Source organism: Pinus tabuliformis, chromosome 8 (assembly GCF_031772625.1).
Source record: "Pinus tabuliformis cultivar Carrire ecotype Pingquan chromosome 8, CPIR1, whole genome shotgun sequence".
Lineage (NCBI taxonomy): Eukaryota > Viridiplantae > Streptophyta > Pinopsida > Pinales > Pinaceae > Pinus > Pinus tabuliformis.
In genome coordinates, this window is record NC_142294.1 from 1,914,680,988 (window position 1) to 1,914,706,772 (window position 25,785).

Sequence of the window (25,785 nt, forward strand, 5' to 3'; positions counted from 1 at the left end):
TAGGAGGAGGAAAACAGGACAACGGAGACACACAGGAGCAGAATAATAGGCGGGAAGAAGCCAGAAGAGAGACAGGAATTGAGAAAAATAATCAGAATGCAGAAACCAAAAAACAAAATGGTCCATGTAAGCCTAAGACTACTATCACACCCAGAGTAGTATTAAATGATCCAGCGCTGCAGGTGCACAGGGATCACATGACGACTTACGCAATCATTTGTAAATTCATGGGGTTATGGCCAACAGAGAAGGCGCTACAGGCATGGATTAAAAATCATTGGAAACCTAAAGGGCATATAGACCTACACCTTGGGTCAAAGGGTTTCTTCACTGTAGTTTTCACTAACATTGAGGATAAAGACAGGGTGTTTGAAGGCGGGCCCTACTTCTATGCAGCAGCAGGCCTCTATATGCGGCCTTGGATGATGAATTTTGTCCCGGAGCGAGAGACTTTCACTTCGGTTCCGGTTTGGGTACGACTCTACTCCCTACCTCTAGATTACTGGCAACCAGAATCATTATCAGCTATAGGAAACAAACTAGGGCGTTTTGTTAAAATATCTGAGGCCACTAGAAGGGGAAAGTACACTTCCTTTGCCCGTATATGTGTGGAGATGGATCTCTCTGGAGCTCTACTGGATGAAGTGATCCTGGAAGTTTTTTATGAAGAATGGGTACAAGTGGTGGATTATGAACATGTTCCTTTTAGATGCCACAAATGCCACAAACATGGGCATCTATTCAGGGACTGCCCTCTTAATAACACAGAAAGTAGAATGAAAGCCACAGTAGAGAAAGAAACTGATAACTTTCTCAAGGTGAAAAATAAAGGTAAAGGAGGGAAAAGGTTAAAAAAAAAAAACAATGAGGAAAAGCAGACAAACCAGAACAGGTACAAGGTACTAGAAGAAGAAGAGGACTTAGAAGAGGTAAATCAATCTATGGAGGGCATCCCAAGGGAGAAGGACAAGGTGGAAAATATGGAGGAGATACAGAAAATTATCCAACAAAAGGAGACTATGATGAGCAACATGGAACTTGATAAGGACCAAGAGATGACCCCGGTGAGGTGGAAACTGAAGATCATGAACTGCATGATATTATTGAAAGAGAACATCTAGATCTAGAAAATTCTTGAAACAAGGGACCACGGAAGGAATGGATTCAGTACCTCAAGAAGAGTTCAATAGAGTGCAGCAGTTGTTTCTGTGGACAAATCAGACAAAAGGGTCGGGCGGGAAAAGAAACCTCGAGAGTCAGGACAACAAAGGGGTGAAAACCATGAAAACCACAACAGGACTGGCTCCCAGAAACCCAAGTAGGAAAAGGGGTAGAAATAAACAAAACGAGTTACTGATAGAATGTGGAAAACTAATGATAGATTCAAGTAAGATGAAAGATCTAACCAGCTATGCTTTTACAAATCTTTCTGAATGAAGCGTACATCTTGGAATATTAGAGGTCTTGGAAGTAAAAGGAAACAAAGAAAACTTAACAATAGAATGAAAGAAGAGAAACCTGATATGATTTTCACCCAGGAAACTAAATGTTCAATAAAGAAAGTAAGATAAATACACAGAAAATAGCTTAATAAATATGAATTTCTAGAAGTCAAAGCAGACAAAACAACAGGAGGTATTCTCACACTTTGGAACCCTCAAAGAATAGGTATAGTGGATGCTGAGGCATCTAGGAATTATTTATCAGTGGTTATTCAGCCTCTGGGAGACAGGGAAATTTATTTAGTCACAAACGTTTATGGTCCACAGAAGCCTGATGATAAACTCAGACTACTGACCTCACTAGAAGATCTGAGAGATAGACATTCAGGAATACCATGGATTTTGGGAGGGGACTTCAACATGATCAGATCCCTGTCGGAAAAAAGGGTGGAACCAGAACACTAGGCAGAGACTCTATAGCATTTCAGAATTTTATAAACAATATGAAGCTAGTTGACACAGATACAAATAATGGCCTCTTCACCTGGAACAACAAAATAGGAGGAGAGTCTCAAGTAGCCCCAAAGCTTGATAGATTCATAATCTCAGAGGACCTTATACTCACAGGACTGGATATGACGGCAAGGATTCTCCTCTTTGGGGGCTCGGACCATTGGCCTGTGCAACTTGAGGCGTCCTGTATATGAAGCCCAAAGAATAGACCTTTCCGGTTTGAAAATATTTGGCTCTCCCATCCAAACTTTATTAGCAACATTGAAAAATGGTGGAAAGCATATTTACAGATTCAGGGAACTAGAATGTTTCTTTTGTACAAAAGATTGAAACATATCAAAAGCAGGCTCAAAGATTGGAATAAGAATGAGTTTGGCAACATTTTTGAAGCTAAATAAGTTGTTGAAAGGAAAATACAAGAAATCAATCAGACCCTAATCACTAAAGGCTTTGATGGGGAAAGAAATGATCAAGCTAACAAACATCAACAGGAATGGGAGGACTTATGTAAGCAAGAGGAAATACTTTGGAGGCAAAAATCAAGAGTACAATGGCTAAAAGAAGGAGATAGAAACACAAGGTTTTTCCACAGATCTACCTTGGAGCACAAATCTCACAACAGAATCTCAATAATCAAGGATTCCAGAGGTAATCAGCTTAATATCCATAAAGAAATAGAAGCAGTGTTGGTTCAACATTTTCAAGGCATAGCAGAGGAACCTCTCGTAGATAGATCACAATTTATCAGTGATTTCACAAAGCACATTCCTAAGCTAGTAACAAGAGAAGACAATTATAATCTTAATAGGCTGGTGAATGAAGAGGAGGTCAGTGAAGTCATCAAGGATATGTAGAATGGAAAAGCGACAAGCTCGGATGGTTTCAATGTAGATTTCTTTAAAGCCTGTTAGGGTATTTTCAAGCAAGATATATTGAATCTACCTTGGAGCACAAATCTCACAACAGAATCTCAATAATCAAGGATTCCAGAGGTAATCAGCTTAATATCCATAAAGAAATAGAAGCAGTGTTGGTTCAACATTTTCAAGGCATAGCAGAGGAACCTCTCGTAGATAGATCACAATTTATCAGTGATTTCACAAAGCACATTCCTAAGCTAGTAACAAGAGAAGACAATTATAATCTTAATAGGCTGGTGAATGAAGAGGAGGTCAGTGAAGTCATCAAGGATATGTAGAATGGAAAAGCGCCAAGCTCGGATGGTTTCAATGTAGATTTCTTTAAAGCCTGTTGGGGTATTTTCAAGCAAGATATATTGAATGTGGTGGAGGACTCCGGGAAGAACAGAACTGTATTGAAGGCGTTCAACACATCCTTCATTTCCCTGATTCCTAAACAGGACAATGCTATGACACCTGATAGATTCAGACCTATAGCTTTATGCAATGTGGTGTATAAAATAATTTCCAAAGTAATTGCCAACAGGCTTAAACCCCTTCTACCAACGCTGGTTTCTGTGGAACAAACGAGATATGTGGAGGGCAGACAAATTCTCAACAATATCATTCAAGCTCATGAGGTGGTTCACTCTCTGATAAGTAAGAGGCAGGCCAGAATGATTATGCAATTGGACCTAGAAAAGGCTTATGATAAGTTAAATTGGGCCTATATTAGGAAAGTCCTTCTAGCCTATGGATTTGACCACAACTGGGTGAGATGGGTAATGGCCCTTGTCACTACCTCCAGTTTTTCAATTCTGGTAAATGGTTCTCCATCAAAGATCTTTAATCCTTCAAGAGGCCTTCGGCAGGGAGACCCTCTCTCCCCCTTCCTCTTTATTCTTATGATGGAAGGACTAGGCCGAGCTATCAAGTTTGCTAAAGAAGATGGTAAGATCCAGGGTATCAAACTATCTGAGAATGGACAGGCTTTAACCCATCAACAATTTTTAGATGATACCATGCTACAAGGAATTCCTACAACCAAGGAAGCACTAGCTTACAAACAAATCCTGCGAGACTTTGCTATGGCTGCGGGAACAGAGGTAAGCCTCTCCAAATCAAAGATTTTCTTTTTCAACACTAACATTGCTATTCAAAGAAACATTTCTAGAATTCTAGGTTTTCAGAGAGATATGCTACCATCCAAATATTTGGGAGTACCGCTCACAGACAAACCTCTGAGCAAGATAGTATGGGAGCCTGTGATTAATAAGTTGCAGGACAAGACACGAAAATGGACAAGCAGGTCTTTGAACTTGGCAGGCAGGCTGGTGCTTACAAAAGTTGTTCTTCAATCAATCCCCATCTTCATGTTTTCAACCCTTCCAGCTCCAAAAGGGGTTATGCAACAATGCAGAAATATCCAAAGAGATTTTCTTTGGGGTAAAGGGGAAGAAAATAAAAAATGGGCCTTGGTAGCCTGGGAAAAGATATGCGAACCTAAAACACATGGAGGTTTAGGACTGGATGATCCTAAAGTGCTAAACAAAGTGTTGGGTGCAAAATTATGGTGGAGATGATTAAAAGATTCAAATGCTCCTTGGGCACAAATTTGGAACCAGAAATATGCAAATAATTGGCAAGACAAGGACCGCATAAGAATGTCTCGAATCATAAAAGGCTCCCACATTTGGAACAAAGCTTGGGAAAATAGAGGCATAGTTCAAAAAAATAGTTTTTGGGAAATAAGAGCTGGAGACCTGGCTTGGTTCTGGGAGGATAAATGGCAACAGGAACCTAAGCTGTTAAGAGAAGACTTTGCAAATCTCAAGAATGATACAAACACCAAAGGGTTACTCCGAGTAAATGAATTTTGGGATCAGACAAACAGCGAAGGAAAATGGAGAATCTGGAAAGAAATGGATTACAGGGACAATGCCCCCTTGAAAGCACAGGTTGATGCTCTAAAAGCCATCCTGGATCAAAGGAAGATCCTGATATCAGCTGATTCTGACCAACTAAGATGGGGCAATAACAATGAAGGAAACTTTAACCTTAAAGAGGCTAAGAGCATAGCCCTTAAGCTTGATTCTACAAATCAGGAATGGGTTTGGGAAAAACTATGGAAGAACCAAGGATGGATGAAAACCAAACTATTCATGTGGTTAGTGCATCATAAGAAGATTCTGACATGGGAAAACATCCGGAAAAGGGGAATTTTTGGCCCATCCAGATGCCAGCTATGTGAATCACAAGAAGAAACTTTGGAACACCTTCTCAACCTATGTATATTTACTTCCTCATTGTGGGATGGGATTTCTTCAATATTCAGACAAACAGACAAGGACAAAGGAAGCATCACCAAAACCCTAAGGATTTGGAGGACAAACTTATCTAATTATGAAACAATAAACAAATCTTGGGCTTTAGCTCCAAGCTTCCTAATACGGGATGTCTGGAAAGAACGCAACAATAGAATTTTCAAAAGTAAAACGAGTTCCTCCCAGAGTATCATGGAACAAATTTTAAGACAACTCAAGGAGATGGTTGGAAATTTAATGCAAATACCCACTAAGAACCTCCCTTCAGATGCTGATGTGCAGATACTACTTTAGTTGGGTATGCAGGGGCTTATTCCTCAGGGCAATAACAGAATTGCAGAGAATCTAGTCATTGATAAAGACTTCTGGCATCCTCCCCCTCAAGGATACATGAAATGAAACATAGATGGAGCCTCAAAGGGGAATTCGGGCATGGCTGGTTATGGGGGAGTGATAAGGGATGAAAAGGCTTGCATACAATGTATCTTTCATTGTAATCTGGGAAGAGCCACAAACAATATGGCGGAACTAATGGCCCTAGAGCAATGTTTAAAAATCCTGAAGAACAACAATTTGCATAACATCATAATTAAAGTAGACTCTGAGCTGATTATCAATTCGATTAAGCATATTTGTTGTGGTTCGGCTTCGGAAAAAGTCTCGAGACATTGGAGGCTTCTTCAGGTTTATCAAAGGATCCACTCCCATCTTCAAAATATGAGGACCTTAAGTTTCATGCATGTACGCAGGACCGCAAATAAATTGGCGGACATACTAGCCAATAAAGGAGCTCTCTGTACCAAGAGCAGTAATAAGTATAGATGGCATGAGGTTCCCCAAGGCAGATTGAGGGATGATTGTCTTAGCCAAGCAAATGCGGATTGAGAACTCTATAAGAACAGGGTTTTCTAATAAATCTCAGAAGTTGGGGTTTAGCAGATATACTATCAATATGCAACGGTCGTCATGGGTGAATTTTGAAAAGGGAATTCAGTCCTTGGTCAACTATTTTAGTCCAGAATAGCTCAGACCCAGGGTTCAGCGGGGGTGATGATCTACAACAAGAAGGTTGATAGAAACGATCCTTCACTACAGATCAACTCTGCTTTGCACTAGAGGGAAATGGGGTGGAGAGCCTCCAGTCAGGAAGAATAGGGGAATTCCTACTAGAGCCATGAGACAGGGATGCGTTCGAGTCTCCCCGCTGATTGGCAGGCAATGGGTGCTGCAAATCGACGGTATTTTGAGTCTTACCATGACTGAGGTAGTTTATGGGTTTTGGACAGCCTCAACATCCGAAGCGGTTTTCTAGAAATGAGCCCGATGCCACTCATTGATCAACACATGTCTTAGGAAGGAGAGAGAATACCGCCTTTATCGGGCGGGTATTCCTCTGGCTTCTCTTCAACCCGATATCCATCTCAACCGTTGGATCGAGCAGATGAAGATCTATGGCCGAGATTCATTGTGCATGTTGGTGGGTCTGGGGTTTATTCGGGGCTTCCTCAGCGGACCCGAAATCTTCTTTATACAAATTCTAATCCAGCTTCGAGTCCACCACTTTTCATTTTATACCGCCCTCAAGTTGGTTTTCGGTTCATCGGGCGCCCTCAACTCCGGAAGCGGTTTTCTAGAAATGAGCCCAATGCCACTCATCCCTTGACACGTGGCTCCAGCAGGAGAGAGAATACCGCCCTCATCGGGTGGGTATTCTCACGGCTTCTTTTCCACCCGATATGCCTCTCAGCCGTTGGATCTAGCAGCGACGGATCGAGGGCCTAGGTTCACTGTGCATGCTCGGGGGTCCGAGTCAAACTCCACGTGTCCTTAGCGGGCAAGTAATCTTGCTTTTTGTACACACTTCTTGTTGGGAAGGGACACATATTTATAGTGTCATTTTGTTTCCCACTTGTTGGTTCTTTGAAGCAGGGTCAAGAGATCTAATAGTCTCTTGGCTCAGGTTTCGAGCAGTCGGCTCTCAGCCCTAGGCGCCTAGAGATGGCCATTTCTTTGGCCTTTTTCTTCCCTAGGCCTTTGTATTTTATGTAATTTATTTTTTTACAAATTAATGAAAAGAAGGACTGACTCTTGCTTAAGCAAAAAAAAATATTTAAAAAATATTAATAAAAAAGATAGAGTTAAAAATAAAATATTTTAATATCCACATTGACTAAAATATTTCAACAAGCTTTCTTATTCCATTAATAAGTTTTCTAATTCAAAACCTCAAGAAGCTTTGTAATTCCTTCAATGATTAATATTTAGTATGGGGTTGACATATAACTTTTATATCTATATATATATATATATATAATTTATTAATATGAATTAGATCTATATTCATATTAATAAATATATACATATATATATATATATATATATATATATATATATATATATATATATATAATTTATTAATATAGATCTAATTCATATTAATAAATTATATACATATATATATATATATAATTTATTAATATGAATTAGATCTATATTAAGAATATATTAATAACAAAAAGAACATTTTAATGTGAATAATGTGAATCATAAAAAGATATTTCAATGGTCATGTTAAATAAAATATTTCAATTTTAATTATGCATATATTGCATAGATTAAATGGATAAAAAAAATTGTATCGTTAAAACATTTTATTGGTGTATTGCTTAAAATGAAAAAGATGTGTAATTTTTGCCATGTTCAATATGAAATTGACATATAGTATGTGTATTTGTATATATATAATGCGGCCAACCAGAAGCATTTTTCTGATCTTTGATGGCCTATACTCGTTTAACAGGTGCGTCCTCCTAATGATCTTTCCAAAACACGCTGCTTGCCATTTTCATGCCAAGTTTCTGAACAGGAGCGCTCTACTTGCATGCATTCTCGCTGACATCTGTTCCAAGAGAAAGGCTTTTACGTGGGTTGTTTCCAATCCACTCTTAGCTGCTGTTTTAAAACAGCCTCATTGCGAGGAGATAATATTTTTTCTGCTCTCTCCCTTCCCCGTTGTGCGCTCCTGGCGCTGTGGTGGTTTTTCATGTCACTTCGTCTCCTCCATGAGCTTTCCATCTTATCTTTTTATTTTATCGTTTCCTACTTTTTGGTGATGGGTGGGTCGATATTTTTTACGCTGCACTATGCTCTCAGCATGCTCACGACTCCAGGTCAGTTGAGCTCTCCTTATATTTTGAACTATATAAAATTGCTGTTGTAGAAAGGTTTTCATTTGGAACAATCATAAAATAGAGCTTTAAGCTATGTTCTTGGTTATTAGTTTGAAGCATTTTAGCCAGGTTTCTCATATACATGCTTTATTTAGACTGTTTTTTATCATATAAGAAGACCTGTTTTGTTTCTGTTCCCTTCTATAATTTTGAATGCAAGCGATGGTTTTAAACTGGTTAAGGGTTACAGCTTTAAAGATTCAGAATTATATAGTTATATCTAAGCCTTGTACAGATGTTTGGTTCAAATTAGGTCCATGGTGGTGTATTTGTGTTTTGTTTTGTTGCTGCGTAGTTTGTCCCGAAGAAGCTACGTGAGGTTTCTTCTCCTGGTTATTGTCTGTCTTACTCATTAGTCTGGGACGCTTGTCTGCTTCCTCTCGACCCCTCCTGGGTTTCCTCGGGCCGGTCTTTGTGTGCCACCTCTCGACTATTCCTGGTTTTTTCGGGCCGGTTTTTCTTTTTCCGACCATCGGATGTTATCCATCGGTACCCTCCTAGTGATGTCACTCTGAAGTTTCTCCTGAATAATTATTATTCTTGAAATTCAGCCCGTCCGGAGGTATTTACTTGGAGCCGTCAATTTTTGAAATCCTTTCCCCTTGATAGAGTCCTGCTCTGGCTGAGGTCATAGTTATTAAAGACTGGTGGACAGATGGCATTCTCATATCCTTTAGGCCTTACGGGGAAGAGAGTCAAATATTTCTCAAGGTTTCCTTTGTCAGATCCTCAGTCAGAAGCATGCTTTCCTTTTTTTCTCTCTCCAGGCATCTTTTTCAGATGTGGATTGTACCTTTTTGTCCGGTCCATATCGAAATTGGATTCTTGGGGTACCTATGAGGTAAGCGTTGGTGGCTCATTCAATTATGGATTTTCCCTCTGACTCATCCGCTACGGAGGCAATGATTCAAGCTGCCACCATTGCAGAATCCGCCCATGTAAAAGCTCGGTTGTCATCCGACTGGCAATCCACTCTGGGGGATTTGCTGATTAGGCCATCGGTCCCACAGGCGGACATGGGTAGTTATGTCGGGAAAAAAGGAGAACCTTCGCGATCTTCCAGACGAAAAGGAAATGATAATTTTCGGAAGGATCCGGATGAAGGTTCATACCATAAATTCCAGAAACCGGTCAAGACTGTTCCTCCTCCCGCTACCATAAGAATAGATAGCTCCCACCTTACAGAACGCATAAATAGTCTCCAAGAAAAAGCCTTGATCGGGCGTTGGCACTTCCCGGAGATGAACGACTCTACGATGAGAAGCTGGCTCGCATCCCAGTGGAAACCGATTATAGGTTATGTCCCTATCATAGCTGGACTTCTAAAGGACTGGTATTGTTTCCATTTTTTAAAGTCAAGTGATTTGGAATCCATTCTAAAGCATCAATGGGTATTCAACCGGAGTTTCCTGGTTCTGCACAGATGGTATATGGGTTTTAATCCGCTTAGGAATACCCCCTCAAACAACTTCATTTGGGTTAAGCTCCCCGGGTTGCCTTTGGAATTATGGTCAATAGAAACTTTGTTTGAGATTGGGAATGCCATTGGAAAGTGTGTATATGTGGATCCATGGTGTCTTGGAGAAAAAGATAAGAGAGTGGTGTGGGTATTGATTGATAAATCTTACAGGGGAGGCTTTCCGGAACATATTGACATTTCCTGGGGAGAGATGAATATCAGGCAGAGGTTGGACTTTTGGGGGATTCCTTTTAGATGTTCAGCATGTCACCACACAGGTCATTTAATAAAGAACTGTTCTCGGCGTTTTCATTATAGTCGGAAAATTCAGGGAGCTCATCATATCAAATCTCATTCTGGTAAGGCATCCTCTCCCTACCCAGACTCAGAGTTTTTTCTATCTTCAAAAAGTTGATCCTCCTATGGAACGGAAGAATTATTGGCATCTTCTCCTGCTGTTCCACATTGTCTTCCGCGATCTAAACCTCCCTCTCCTGTGGAGCCTATTTCCCCTTCGATGCCTCCTTTAGAATATGCCCCTTTTTCGATCATATCCCAGCCCATTCATCCCATTGAACCGATCTCTGATCATGAGGTTCCCAATCCGCCTCCGATTCCTCCTCCCTATATTAACAGCTGCAAGGAAACACTCATCAGTCATTCTTCGCCACCTCCTTATGTGCCTTGCTCTCAGATAGGGAAAGGTAAGGAAACCATGATTTCTCCCACCCCGGTGAACTCTCCGACTTCTTCTCCCACTAATTCGATAGGCAGCGATTTGGATTTCTTGCTTTCAAAGAAGTCGTTGGAGCTTAAAGCACTCACTATCCATAAACCTGGCTCCAAGGAATCTCCCTTCATTAGCCCAAACTCCGCCAGCAATATCACAGTAAGGAGGAAAAATGGCAGGGGCAGTAGACATTTTAGAGGCAAGGGGGAGAATGCGGGCAGGGGGATTCGTAACTTGTCGCTTATTGATGTTCCTATTGTAGATATGACTGATGAGAGGCCTCTTAGAGCAAGCAGGGCCGAGAAGCTATCAAAATGAATTTTATGATATCAATGAACATTCGGGGGCTGGGGGCGGGGAATTTTTTTTTGGAGTTAAGAGATCTTTTTATATCTGTTAATCCCAAGATTATCTTAATCCAGGAAACAATGCATGCTGCTTCTGTTGCTATATCTTATTTTAGGAAAATGTTCCCTTCATGGTATATATCGGCTGTAGAAGCAAACGGTCTCTCGGGCGGATTAGCAGTCCTATGGGATCCGGTCTGGATCATGGCAAAAACTTACAGTTGCATGGCGGGAATTTTGATTTCGGCTCAAATTCGGGGTCAAAATTTTTCCATAAATATATTAAATGTTTATGCTCCTTACAGGAATAGAGCGCCTTTCTGGGAGAAACTTTTTGTTTCTGAAGTTCTTGACATTGAAAATTTACTGATTGCAGGGGACTTAAACTTCACTCTAAATATGGATGAAATTTGGGGCTTAAACCGGAGAAAGGATCCGTTGGCCGAAAAATTAAAAAATGAGTTGCTGTGTAGAAATTTTGTGGATATCCTTCCAGCTCAGATGCATCCGACGTGGGAAAATGGAAGATCATATAAGGCTTATGTCGCAAAGAGGCTTGATCATTTTATTCTACATGTTAGTTTAATTGACAAGATGGGTATGCGTTTTTCATCTATAGAAAAGGTGTTTATTTCCGATCATAGACCGATAGTGTTGGGATGGAAGGAAAAAGGTTTCAAGAAGGGATATTCCTTCAAATTCAATAGGAATTTTCTAGAAGATCCAGCTTTCAATGATCTCATTAAAAATCTTTGGTGTGAGCAGTTGCCTTCTAATCCACACTTCATTTTTATGTCCTTCAGAGATAAAATGGACTTTTTAAGAAAAGAGGTTAAAGAGTGGCAACTTAAGAAAAGGCAATCAAACAGGTTGGACCTTCGGAAAATTCAAAAGGAGTTAGATTATGCTTCGGATGCCATGGCATCGAATAACATATCTTTTCAAAAGAGGTGCCACATAATGGAGTTACAAAGGAAGAAATCAAAAATATTAGAACAAGAGGAATTATCTTGGAGGCTGAAGAGTAGGGCTTTGTGGCTAAGAGAAGGGGACAAAAACACTAAGTTCTTCCATAAATTTGCAAGCGCAAGAAGGGAGAAAAATACAATCTGGAAAATAAGTGATGGAAGAGGGGGTTTTTTGTATTCCCAAGAGGAAATCTCAAAGGAGGCAATGAGATTTTTTGAAAAACAGTATAAGAGATCGGAAAACAGGTCCTTTCAGGATATTCTGTGGGGTATCGATGTGTTTCCTCAGATGTTCAACGAGGACACTAATAATCAAATCTTTCAACCTGTTACTGAGGAGGAACTGCTGAGAACTCTAAAAGCCTTTAAAAAGGACAAATGTCCTGGCCCGGACGGGTGGTCTATAGAGTTCTTTTGTCACTTTTTTGACATCATCAAATCTGATCTGCTAAAAATGGTGGAGGGGTCTAGGATGTCGGGCAGCATTAATCAGAAAACAACATCCACCTATATTGCGCTCATCCCAAAAAAAGAAAATGCCATCTCTTTCATGGATTTCCGTCCAATTTCTCTGTGTAATATATCTTACAAAATAATATCAAAAATTATCGCAGACAGGATCAAAGGAACTTTGTCTCAATTCTTAACAAAGAATCAACATGCCTTCTTACAGGGGAGGAACATCTTAGACGCGGTTGCTACAACTCAAGAAGGTCTTTTTGCCATCCGGGAAAAAAAAATGCGATGTTGTCATTCTAAAAATTGATCTATGTAAAGCCTATGATTGCATGGATTGGGCATTCATAAGATGTCTGCTAGCAAAGGTTGGATTAAGAGCAAACATGATCAACTAGATCATGGCTTGCGTTGAACAGGTAAATTATGTTGTCATTGTCAATGGGATGCCATCGGCTTTCTTCCTAGCATCTAAAGGCCTCCGCCAGGGCTGCCCTCTGTCTCCTCTTTTATTCATATTGGCCATGGATTCTCTCAGTCTTCATATAAACAAGGTTGTTGATGATAACAGGTGTTCCCCTATGAAATTATGCAAAAACTTTTCTATCTCTCACAATCTTTTTGTCGATGATGTTATTTTATTCGGCATTTTATGCAGGCTAACTTGGATGTGTTATTATGAAATTCTTCAAAATTTTCAAAAGGCTTCCGACTTGCAGATAAATAGTTCGAAGTCTGTTATTTATCACAGTGATATTAACCAGGAAGAGCTGGCCTGGTTATCTGAACTGTTTGGTTATGAAGTGCAATCCATCAGCATGGGAATCAAGTACCTGGGTTTTATGTTAAAAGCAAATTGTTACTCAAGAACAGACTGGCTATGCATCCCTGAGAAATACTTCAAGAAGATATCAACGTGGGAGTTCAGAAGCCTTTCTTTGGCAGGGAGAGTTGTATTGGCGCAATCGGTTCTAAATCAGTTGGCAGTTTATTGGGCACATCTGTATTTTCTCCCTGCGAGCATCATCCAATCAATGAACAAACCCACTGCTAATTTTATCTGGGGTGGACAGGTAGGGAAAAGAAAGTATCACCTCTCGAATCTCTCATATATATCTGTTCCAAAAAGCATGGGTTGCTGGGGTCTGTTAGACTTGAGGTCTTTTGGGAAGGCCCTTCTTTGCAAGACTTTATGGAGAGGGATTTATGAGAAAGGTATTTGGAGCAGTATTATTCAGGAAAAATATATGGGCAGAAAGAACTTATCATATTGGCTTAGAAAATGAAGCATAGGTCCCTCTCATGGATCTACGATTTGGTTGAGCCTACGCAAAATAGAAAAAATGTTCCTGAAGAATTTAATATGGCGATTTCAATCGGGGAAAATGATACTGATAGGTAAAGACATCTTTCTGTGTGGCAAAGAGGAGATCTGCATTCCTGAACCCTTATTAAAGTTTCTACACAGGAGAGGCGTTTTTTTTCTGGGACGGCCTGATTGCTAGATGGCATGGCTCAATCCCAATTTGGTGTGAGGCTGAAAGTTTGCAAATGTCGGACGATATCACCATGTCGTGGGATCAAATCAGATCAAGTCTCAGGAATGGTGGCATTTTTCGCTCTTCAGAGCAGGACTGTCTCATATGGCAGAACTCAAATCGAATGGGATCCATCAGGGTAAAGGATATATATTGGAATTTGATTAGTGATAGACAACATCAAAGTGACTCGTCCTTCCCGAGCATCTTCTGGAAATCTGGGTGTCAATTAAAAATGGTCTTCTTTTCATGGCTGTCATTCCATAATAAAAATCTTACGTGGGAGAATTTAAAAAAGCGTGGTTGGCTGGGACCAGGTTTATGTCCCATTTGCAGATCTGCCGAGGAAGACAACTTTCATTTATTTCTTAACTGCAAGGGCTCTCGTCAAATATGGCTGCTCCTGGAGAATTTTTGTGGGATACAGCTTATGCCTCATTTGTCGATCATGGAAGCTTTTATATGGTGTAGTAAACAAAATGCCTCATGGAGATCAATTTTTATCATTACTTTCTGGTGTATTTGGAGGTGGCGGAATAATTTCATTTTCAATGACAAAAGAATTCCGATGTTGGAAATTTTCTCCTCCATATGTGCGCTCTATGAGGATATTCCACTTTCCTCTCCCAAGCAGAAGGAGCTTCATGATATAAACATCCCACTGGTGTCTACATCTCTGCCTAGAGCGTTTTTTGATGGTGCTGAACAGAACGGTGTTTGTGGCTGTGGTTTTCTTATATTAGCAGATGAAGACAGTTTTTTCTCTATTCATTGGAATGGGGGAAGGGGTACAAATATGATGGCGGAGGCGATGGCTCTCGCAGGCCTCATGAGTTTCTGTCTTTTTTTAAATCTTCAAGATGTTTCTATTTATGGGGACTCAAAGGTTTTGGTGGATTATGTTGCTGGGAAAAATACCATCTCCAAGCCTCATCTTGTGGGGTGGCTAGATCGGATCAGGTTCTTTTGGACCTCCTTAAAAGGTGTTTCAGTAAATTTCATCCACAGGGAGCAAAATCATATGGCTAACTCGTTATCAAAAAAAGGTCTTCAAGCTGCTCCGGGTTTGTGGCATCTTTAGGTTTCCTCTGATGGAAAATGCTTTTCCATGCAGGGCTTTTTCCCTCCCAATTTCTAGTTTTCGGTTCATAGTTCTCTCTGTTTTTATTTCCGTGCTATATAAGATGCTAGTTGCTATGATCTATATGCTATGTGTTTTGGTTGAACAGGCTTCATCTCCACCTCTCGGCTTGCTTCGGATTGCATACAGTTTCTCTTTGTCCATACAGGCGGAGGACCTTTATACCGATCCTACTTTTGTATATGGTCTCATTTCGACGATACGTCTTTTTTTCTATTTTGCTCAATCGTCACGGTCTCTCAAGCCTGATCTAGTATTATCAGGACATGGCTTCACTGATGTTTCAATTTCATTATCTTTGGAACATATGCTTTCTCCTGGCTGAATGTACATTTCAGACTCTTTTATATTTCTCATATAAAGAATATTATGCTTTTTCTGCCCTGAAAAAATAACAAGCTTAGATCCATCTTAATCTAAGATTTATTAGATTCAAAAGAAAATCAAATCTTCAAATACAATTTGTTTTTTTCAAATTTTAAGTTGAAAATCTTTAACACCTCAAGATTGAAATTTAATCTTCTAACCACTTAATAAAACTTATGTTAATTTATATCTATTTTAGTTAAGAATATTATAATTTATAACTATTAAATTTATTATTATTATTATTATTATTTTTCAATTATTTTGAAAACAATCTCTTTGAGATTTATTCTGTCTGGATTAGTATTGTGGGTGGCAATCCTTCAACTTCCTCTTGTTTGAGGTGTGTCAGTGACACCATCCGAAGACACCTAGACACAGGCACTACCAGTCACCAGAAGTCGAGGTGTGAGGATCGCTCTTGTTTGAGGTGTGTCAGTGACACCATCCGAAGACACCTAGACACAGGCACTACCAGTCACCAGAAGTCGAGGTGTGAGGATCGCTCTTGTTTGAGGTGTGTCAGTGACACCATCCGAAGACACCTAGACACAGGCACTACCAGTCACCAGAAGTCGAGGTGTGAGGATCGCTCCAGAACCAATGAGGTAGATTGTGCACCTGTCCAAGCTTTACAAGTTGCCAAAAGTTTCCAGGTTGCCAAGAGTTTCCATGCAAACAATCCCTCTTACATTAAGGCTAAAATTCATTCAGCCGAGGAAGAAATCATGCGCAAGAATAAATCACTCTCTGATTCTGAAAGCGACGATGTGGCCACGAGTTGGGTTCCACCGAGGGAGAAGGAATTAGTATCATTAAGCAATTCAATTGTATTGACACATGAAGACCTTGATAGCGAAAGTTCTGCAGGATAGAAAGAGAAAGCTTCCATGTTCTTTGATGGCAGAACAAGAGTTTTGGAGAATGTAATTTTCTTGGAGATATAGTATTTTGTTTAAACACCATCATATTCCTAACCTCCCTCTAGGCAGAAGCTTCATTAAAATCTACTATGGAAATCTCACTGAGACACACCGCCAGCTTATATATGTAAACAAATTTAAAAAATTTATAATTTTTTTATAAAATATATTTTAAATGACATTTTAGAAGACGGAAAAGTATTAAAAAACGAAAAGAAAAATAGTTATGTCAAGTCACGCAGTCACACTTCATGGGTTTACTATGGTATCAATCTTAACATGTCAGGTTTGAATGCAACTTTTGTCATCAACGCAAAATGCAGAGCATCTCACTTCTTTTCTTTTCCTATCCACCGCCCTGACTGTGTAATCTCTATCCATTGTTAAAAAGCAAGCCGCTATTTTCATCTATAAATTCAACGCAGAAATCAGAGATAACCACCCAAATTACATATATACTCCATCCAGATGGACGGTGACGGTGAGAAGAAGAAGCTTCATTTTCTGCTCTTCCCATGGTTGGCGCAGGGACACATTAATCCTTTCTTGCAGCTCTCTAAGGCACTCGCAATCCAAGGCCACACCGTCTCCTTCCTCTCCACGCCCGTTAACATCTCCAGAATTAGGCCGTCCTTGCAACTTCAGGAGTGGCCGGGCCGGATTGATCTGCTGGAACTGCCGTTACCGCCCACGGAAGGCCTGCCTCCCGGGGCCGAATGCACGGCAGACATCCCCGTAGAAATGGCGTTTCCCCTCAAGAAAGCCATGGACGGAATGGAAAAGCCCTTCCGAAGCCTGCTTCGGCAACTCTCGCCGGATTATCTCATCCACGACTTCGTGCAATATTGGACGCAAAGCGCTGCTGCAGAGATGCGCGTTCCAGCAATTTATTTCTCGGTCTATGCTCCCGTCAGTTCCAGTTATTTCATGCACCCTTCTAAATTGCGGAACCAGGAAATAACAGCTGAGGACCTGGCCGTTCCGCCCCCCGGATACCCATCATTGGCAATCTCGTTCAGGCTGTTCGAAGCGCAGGATTTTTTAGTTATGTATAGAGGAATACCCGGGCACATTACTCCAACGTATCGAATGGCTAATTGCCTGGAAGGATGTGTTGCAATTGCCATCAAATCCTGCTTTGGGTGCGAAGATGAGTATATTCGTTGTCTCCAGAACGCCAATGGAGTCCCAGTGCTCTCGGTCGGCCCTCTAATGCCCGCCGTGCAGTCCATTGCCGGCGGCAGCGAGGGCTCCGATCTGCTGGAATGGCTCGACAGGCAGAGAGCCGCCTCGGTGGTGTTTGTGTCATTCGGCAGCGAGTCATTCCTGTCGAAAGAACAAGCTCGCGAGCTGGCGCTTGGCTTGCAGGCGAGCGGGCTGCCGTTCCTCTGGTCGCTGCGCTCTCCACAGTTCTTGGAGTTGCAACCATTCCTTGGAGCTTCTTCCCGAGGGATTCGAGACCCAAACCCGGGACCAGGGGCTTGTGGTCCGGGGCTGGGTGCCGCAGGTACGTATTCTCTCGCACCCGTCGGTGGGTGGGTATCTGAGCCACGGAGGGTGGAGCTCAGCCATGGAGGCGCTTAGCTGCGGATTGCCCCTTATTCTGCTGCCCATACGACTTGAGCAAGCTTTGAATGCCCGCCATATAACGACAGAATTGAAGGCGGGATTGGAGATCGAAAGGGAAGAGGATGGCTCTTTTAGCAGAGAAAACGTATGTAAAGCAGTGAAATTGGTAATGGTGGGAGAGGAGGAGAAGGGCATGAGATCGAAGGCGGTGGAGGCCCGAGATATTCTAATCGACAATATTGGGCGCCAGCAGAGTTACATCCATGACTTCATCCAACAGTTGACAGAAGGACACTCCAAGGAAAAGTTGGGGTAAACACGATTTCTTGTTTTTGGTAATTTTAGGTTAGGGTCTACTAAATGGATATGGGTTCAGAAATTTAGTTTTCATTTTTAAATTCTTGGGGAGAAACATATATAATGATGTTGTAGGTTAAACAATACTTGTACATAATTTTTAGAGTTGTTTTTCTGGAATAGATTAAGTTCTTTGAAATCTAAGACAATAATTATAAGGGAGAAGACAAGAATTATAATGGAGCTAGTGTTCTTTACGAAATGTATGGGTTTTTATAATGGAGCTAATGTTCTTTACGAAATGTATGGGTTTTTGTATTGGTTTTTATTGATGGTACTTAAAATTAAAGTGAGAATGGAGAATTGTGAGGTTAGTATTGTTATTTTATTTTCTCATAATGTGATTTTAAAATATAAATTGTGTATAGAAATGGTACCAATTTTGTTGCTGAGTTAATTGTTCTGCTGTGTGTTTTTTGGTTAGTTTTGTGGAAATAGGTAAATGTTTTATGAATTGGTTCAATGAAAAAGTGGATCTTAGAATATCATGGAAAAAAAATTCCAACCAACTACAATAACAGTTTGATGATTTTCAAATCCTTCACTAAGGGAACATAATGTTCTAGCACAATTGCTCTCAAAGCAAGCTTTAATTTTGGATGATGGAATTTGTATCTGTTAAATTTTTTACAATGGTGCCCTTCTTTTCTTTTAATCTCTTTAATCTTTCTTTTACAATGATAGGTTAAACATATTTTCCATGAATAAAATGTCTATTAAAAAATTAAATGAGTTGCAACATATTTTCCATGAATAAAATATTTATTAAGAAATTAAGTGAGTTGCGATACAGCCAAAACTCTCCGTTTTCCATTCTAAAAATATCAAAATAATTTTTAAAAACAAAAAATTATCATATAATAACAAAATAAATATTTCATTTCATAAAATTTAATTGATTTCTCCTTTTATTTAGTTTCAATCAATTAAAGTATATATTTTCAAAATTATATAATTTAAATATTTTATATATAGTTCACATTATATATTAAAATTAAAATTTATATTTTTAATTAAAAATAATCATATAAGACTTCTACAATAAATACATTTAAGTTTCACTTGTTTTCCAATGCTTCATTTTTAAATCTTCCCCTAACATTTTCACAAAGATAATCCTATCTCACGCCATACTATTCAATTTTAACTAGAATTCCGTATTTGTATCAATTAAATTATCAACAAATCTCATGGACATTTACCAAAATTTTACATTGGAATTTATTATATTTAAGCTTTGCTCAAAAAATTATGGAGATTTTGGTAAGATTTTTATAAAATTTGGCAGGAATTTGTGTAAGTTTAAGTTACAATTATCAAAATTTAAGGTTTTGGATGTTCTAAGAATTTTTGATGATGTTGAAACTATTTCCACCATCAAAAATTAGATTTAAAAAATGGTTAGGGCAGTGTTTGGCCATTTTTTGCCACAGAAAGTGATTTTTTTACTAGAATTCAATTTTTCATTTTTTTTTTTGTTACCCCAAGAAATCCAATCATAAGAGTGATTAAATCATTTTTTATAATGGAAATGGATTCAAAATCATCAAAAAATCCTAGAGCACCCAAAATCGTGAAGCTTGATAGATAACCCAGAATTTTCTACTACATTTTAGTCAAAACCTTAGATAATTTCTATTATTTTCCAAACAAAATTATCAATAGATATACAAAATAATCAATAAACATACTTACACAAGATTAACAATGAACTACAACCTTAGGAATATGATATATATATAATTTCTATTATTTTCCAAACAAAATTATCAATAGATATACAAAATAATCAATAAACATACTTACACATGATTAACAATGAACTACAACCTTAGGAATATATATATATATATATATATATATATATATATATATATATATATTAGAGAGACAAGTTGAGCGCTTAGATGGATATCTTAATTATTAAACAATTATTTTGAATTTTCAATTGTAATGTATATTGCTAATAAAATTTAGTTTGATTATTTTGAATTTTCAATTGTAATGTATATTGCTAATAAAATTTAGTTTGATTAATATTAAGATGTATTTTTATGAATACCAAACAACGTTTTTTGAACTGGTATATAATATAAATATGGATTATGTTATTTAATTATTATTTTGAATATTAAGTAAGAATTCAAAAATATTGAGCCCATGGGGTTTTGGATTGACGGTGAGTGGGTGCACTGTTAAGGCACTCCTTGCGATAGGTAACTGGTTCAAATCCCCCGTGGGTGCTTACCTACCAAAAAAAAAGGATTCAAAAATATTAAGTTGGATTTTAAAGAGGTTAGTATATTTTTTATTTTTTGCTTTTTATTATTTAAAATGTTATTTTGAAGGAATGAGATGAATAATGAATAAAAATAAGTCATCCTATATTTATTAAAATGATGCAAAACTGAATTTTGTGCGCGCACCGGTGCTCTCTCTATGACCGCCCCCTTGCAACCCCTCCTCCTAGCCATGGCTCTAGAGGGAGGCTCTGAGCCTCCTTCCTCCCTCCCCCCTGAGCTACTGGCCTTCAAACAGTTGGTGGGTGACTGCAGCAAGCGCCCAATCTCGGCCTCCCAACAGAAATTTGTCAAGAAAATGGAAACAATCCCGACCATCGCACTCCCAGCTGAAGAGCCCTGTCGAGCTACCCTGAATATTGCAGAAAGAGGACTCATCGGCCAGTTCACTGGGCTATGGCCATCACCAAGAGCCATCGAATCGTGGGTGCAACGCAACTGGAGACCACTGGTATCAGAAGGAATAAAATGTCACTTTGTCGGTAAGGGTTACTTCGTTTTCATTTTTGACTGCATCGAAGACAAGAACCTCATTTTCAGGAACGGGCCATATTTCATGGGACCCCAGGGCCTTTACCTGAACAAATGGACCCCGGACTTTGATCCAGCCCAAGATGTGCCCTCGGCTGTTCCTGTCTGGGTGCGCCTCCCCCATTTACCCCTGCACTGTTGGAGTCCGAAGACTCTAGAAACCATTGGAAACACCCTTGGAAAGTACATTGACAGAGCAGACAGGAAGGGACAATACTCCTGTGCCAGAATCTGTGTCGAGGTAGATTTGGAAGTTGGGCTTCCAGAAGCTATAAAACTAACAGTGGCAGATTGGTCACATGTGCAAGAACTGGACTACGAACAACTGCCCTTCAAGTGTAGGCACTGCCATGGATACGGGCACTTTGCAAGAAACTGTAAAAAGAAAACTGAAGAAGAAGCAGAGAAAATAAAAGGAGACCAATGGACAACGGTGCAGAAAACAACCTCATCGAAGCAACACAATAAACAAAGAGGGAAAAGGGCACAAGCCAGGAACAATGATCCATCCACAGAATTGCAGCCGGAAGGGACAACACCCCCACGAACAGACCTTCTCTCAAATTCCTTCGCAGCTCTCAGCACATAGGAGGAAACCCCTGTCATAGAAAGTGATGTAGAACAACAGGCAAACCCCTTAGTAATCGAGGAAGGAAACGCAGGGGCCTCCCTGGTTCAAAATGACTCCCCAGAAAGAGAAAACCCGCCATCCTCATATGCAGACATGATAAGAAAAAAGCCTCTGGAACTAACAGGCTCATCGGAAGAGGAGACAAATGAAAGACCCTCGAAGAGGGGAGGGAGGAAATCCTTCAAGGAAGCAAGAGAAGAAGAAGCAGAGAAGCAGAGAGGCAAAAAATGCAAGGAAGTCAATCCACCCTAGAAATGTCCATAAGTCAAAACACCAAAACACGACCAACAAAGGGAGGCCTCTCCTCCACCACCCCAAATGAATAATGTGTATAGTCTCTTGGAACTGTAGAGGCTTAGGGAACCATATGAAGCCCATAGTTGTTAAAGATCTCATGAAAATAGAAACCCCAGAGATCCTCATGCTCCAAGAGACAAAAATAGAAGGGGAAGCCCATCTTGAGCTAAGCAGAACAATCTGGAAGACTAAAGCTAGAATGGCAGTAAGCGCAAGGGGAACCTCAGGAGGACTTGCCACAGTCTGGATGGAGGATTTGTTCCAGTTGGAGAACTCCTTCGAGACTCAACATTGGTTTTACATAGAACTTAGACATAAAGCAAGTAAGCTCACTCTTGCCCTGTTTAATCTTTATGTTCCTGTGCTTTATTGATCCAGGTGGATATTGGTGGCCACCCGCCAAGTCCACTTGGACCCCCACCATTGTTTCTTTCAGCTTTTCAGTTTCCTTAATTGTAGCACAGTTTACTATTTTTAGCAGTTTTTCGAGTCCTAAACTTCTGGAGCCGTTTTGAGGCCCTAAACGACGTTTTTTGGGAAAACTGGGAGCAACATGGGTCCATGGACTAATGTTGCTCTTCCCAAAGTTGTAGTTCTCAGATAGATCTTTCTAATGAGATATTGTACATGTCAAACGGAGATCGTATACCAAAGTTACGACCCCGGGAAGTTCATGTACCAATTTACCCAAATGAGGCCCACAGTTTGGCGTTTCATCTTCTGGGGTTAGGTTTTTGGATGTTTAGGGTTTTCCATTGTTTCTCAACAATAAATAGGCCTTCGAGCCTCATTGTAACACAGTTCTGAGGCATGTAGCCACCACATCTCTTCTAAGAGATAAACTACCATCGCCCTAGCTGTTTATTTCCATTTTATGTTTGTAAGCATATCTCAGTATTTTACATTAATGAAATGAAGTATTATTATCGCTGCATTTTTGTGCTTATGGTTATCTCTGTGATTTGTTGCATTCTTGTTTAAATCCGAATCAGTGGTATCAGAGCGGTCTTCTTTTCCTCTGTTTTTCTTTGCATGTCCCCAATGAGATCAGGATATAAGGAGTTAGGGTTTGAACTGGTCGAACCTTTGCAAGACGAGCCTCGCAAAACCCGACGGCCTCCCATGGTAGATGAAAAGAAAGGCAAGGGAGCAAGAAATCCTATCAAAATCTTGCTCGAAGAAGCCCTCGAGCGACAAAGGAACGCGATGATGGACAACTTTGCCCAGATCCTTCAGTGGCTACCCAAGGGCGACGCATCGGCTTCCCACAACTACTCTGGAAATGCTACACCATTTAAGGTACAAGTTAGTTTTGAAATCCCCATATTCGAGAGTCAGATAGACGCAAATGCCGTCAATAAATGGTTAAATCTGCTAGAGGGTTATTTTTCTGTTCATGATTTTTCTAGTCGGGAAAAGATTATTTTCGCTCTTCTCAAAGCAGCCCCCCACGTCAAGGACTGGTGGGAAACCTACTGCGAGCAGAAGGATGAAAGTACCGGCTCACTATTTTCAGCCGCACCCACCTGGAATTCATTCCGAGATGCCATCAAGGAGCAGTACTACCTTGTCGGAAGCTATGAGGATCAATACATAAAGTGGACCACGCTGCGACAAGGAAGGGACCAAGACGTGTTGGAGTTTACCAATATTTTCCATACCCTTTATACAAAGTTGGGTATCAAGGATTCAGAGCAGCATTTGATACTCAAATACCGTGGCTGCCTGCACAAGTACATCCAGGAAGAAATAGAATTCTTGAACATCTCCTCGCTCGGCATGGCATACCGATATGCCTTCAAGGTCAAGCGAAAGTTTAAACAGAAGAAGTGAGACTTTGGATCTGCAAATCCGAAGTAAGGGAAAGGTGCCCTCAAACCGCAAAACAAAGGACAAAGCCAAGGCGGGGTGGCCCAAGACAACCCAACAAAGCTGCAAGCAAAGAACAACGTTGCGAAGCCGAAAAAGGACACGGGAATATGGTGTGAGTTCCATAAGAGCTCCACTCACAACACAAGTGAGTGTCGGGCCAAGCAGTCACTGGTGGCTGAGCTAAAGGTTTCAGAATCGGATGGATGTTCCGACTCTGAGTCAGAACCCGACAAGGGGAATGAAAAAGGGAAGTAGATTATCGATGCGGAGCCCAACGCCACCGTTGCCACCACGAAGATCCAGAAGGAGGAACCTGAAGATCCAGAGGAAGAGGAGCGTCTCTTCCACTCCCAGATGTGGGTAAAGGGATCCCCGCTACAGTTCATTATCGACAGTGGGAGCCAAAAGAACCTCATTTTGGCAAAGGTCGTGAAGCGGCTGGGCTTACCGACCACAACACATCCACAACCATACATTATCGGGTGGCTTCACTAAGGACGGGATCTTCACGTGAGCCAGTAGTGTCGCTTTCCATACAACATCAAGCCCTTCACGGATGAGGTATTGTGTGACATTGCTCCCCTTGAAGTTTGTGATGTATTATTAGGACAACCATACTTGTGGAAGCGACATGCTATGTATGAATCAAGGCCCCGTGCTGTTATTATTACTTTGGGAAATAAGTTGTACAGGATACCGGAGGTAGCACCGCCTGCTGCCATCTCTTTGATTACTGCAAAATAATGTAGTAAGCTAATTTCCAAAACCGGGAAATTTGTTTTCTTGATGATACGCCCTCAAGGAAAGAAGAAGACGGTGGCCACGACCTCTAGACAGGGCCCCTCTGCATGACAACTACAGATGGACAAGGTCGTGGAGGAGTATGAGGACATCTTCACCTCCCCCGCAGGGGTTCCTCTGCACTGTCAGGTCAAGCACTCCATCGATCTGATCCCAGGTGCGCCGCTGCCTAATGGAACAATCTATCGGCGCTCCGTTCTTGAGAACGATGAAATCAAGAGGCAGATTCAGGAGCTGCTACAGAAAGGTCACATCCGTCCGAGGTCATCACCCTGTGGGAGCCTCATCGTGTTGGTACAAAAGAAGGATGGGACTTGGAGACTCTGTATTGACTATCGGGCGCTAAATAAGATCACTGTCCGTAATAGGTACCCAATCCCATGAATCGATGACCTCCTGGACCAACTAAAGGGGGAAAAATATTTCAGCAAGATCGATTTGAAGTCAGGATATCACCACGTACCAATCGAACCCTCCGATGTGTGGAAGACTACCTTCAAAGCCAAGGAGGGCCTTTTCGAATGGTTGGTTATGCCTTTCGGATTGACTAATTCTCCTTCAACCTTCATGAGGCTAATGGATGACATCTTGCGGCCATTGACCAACTCATTTGTAGTGGTATACTTGGATGACATCCTGATCTTCAACCAAAGTTGGGAAGAGCACCTCCAGCACATCCAACAGGTTCTCCAAACACTGCGGCAACACAAGTTATGTGCCAATATGGAGAAACACACTTTTGGCATGACCCAGGTTCAGTATCTGGGATACATTATTGATGAACAGGGGGTGCATGTGGATCCAACCAAGATCCAAGTCATTCAGGATTGGCCCTCTCCAACCACTCTAACGGAGCTCTGTAGCTTTCTAGGTCTTGCCAACTTCTACCGCAGGTTCGTGTTGGGATTTTCTCATATCACTTGGCCCTTGAGTTAAGTCACCAAGGGAGGAGCGTAAGCAAAATTCTTTTGGTCTGAATCTCAACAGAAGGCATTCATAGAGTTGAAAGACTGCCTCTACTCGGCACCAGTGCTCGCATTTCCAGACTTGCAACAACCATTTGTGGTCGAGACAGATGCCTCTGACTATGC

The 25,785-nt window shown here is 40.6% G+C and overlaps 2 protein-coding genes and 1 pseudogene across 2 annotated transcripts; all 3 read left to right on the forward strand.

The window, feature by feature from the left end:
- Nucleotides 1–11,025: 11,025 nt before the first annotated feature.
- On the forward strand, nucleotides 11,026–15,372 carry LOC149244122 (uncharacterized). The gene is made up of 5 exons (XM_089371429.1): nucleotides 11,026–12,369; nucleotides 12,788–12,939; nucleotides 13,027–13,371; nucleotides 14,435–14,897; nucleotides 15,136–15,372. The coding sequence occupies exons 1-5, from the start codon at nucleotides 11,026–11,028 to the stop codon at nucleotides 15,370–15,372; spliced, it is 2,541 nt and encodes an 846-aa protein (XP_089227555.1).
- Nucleotides 15,373–16,760: 1,388 nt separating this feature from the next.
- LOC149244123 (UDP-glycosyltransferase 91C1-like) lies at nucleotides 16,761–18,346 on the forward strand (annotated as a pseudogene).
- A 2,388-nt stretch (nucleotides 18,347–20,734) lies between these two features.
- On the forward strand, nucleotides 20,735–21,682 carry LOC149244124 (uncharacterized). Its single transcript, XM_089371430.1, has one exon. It carries the CDS (start codon nucleotides 20,735–20,737, stop codon nucleotides 21,680–21,682), a length of 948 nt encoding a protein of 315 aa, XP_089227556.1.
- Nucleotides 21,683–25,785: the final 4,103 nt, after the last annotated feature.

Excerpts from the sequence above, each read along its gene's own strand:
- LOC149244122 (XM_089371429.1), top strand. The coding sequence starts at position 11,026 with ATGCATGCTGCTTCTGTTGCTATATCTTATTTTAGGAAAATGTTCCCT. Across the intron at positions 13,372-14,434 it reads GCAGTTTATTGGGCACATCT|GTGGCGGAATAATTTCATTT; the intron begins GTATTTTCTCCC and ends GTGTATTTGGAG. Across the intron at positions 14,898-15,135 it reads CCTCCTTAAAAGGTGTTTCA|GCTTCATCTCCACCTCTCGG; the intron begins GTAAATTTCATC and ends TTGGTTGAACAG.
- LOC149244124 (XM_089371430.1), top strand. The coding sequence starts at position 20,735 with ATGGCTCTAGAGGGAGGCTCTGAGCCTCCTTCCTCCCTCCCCCCTGAG.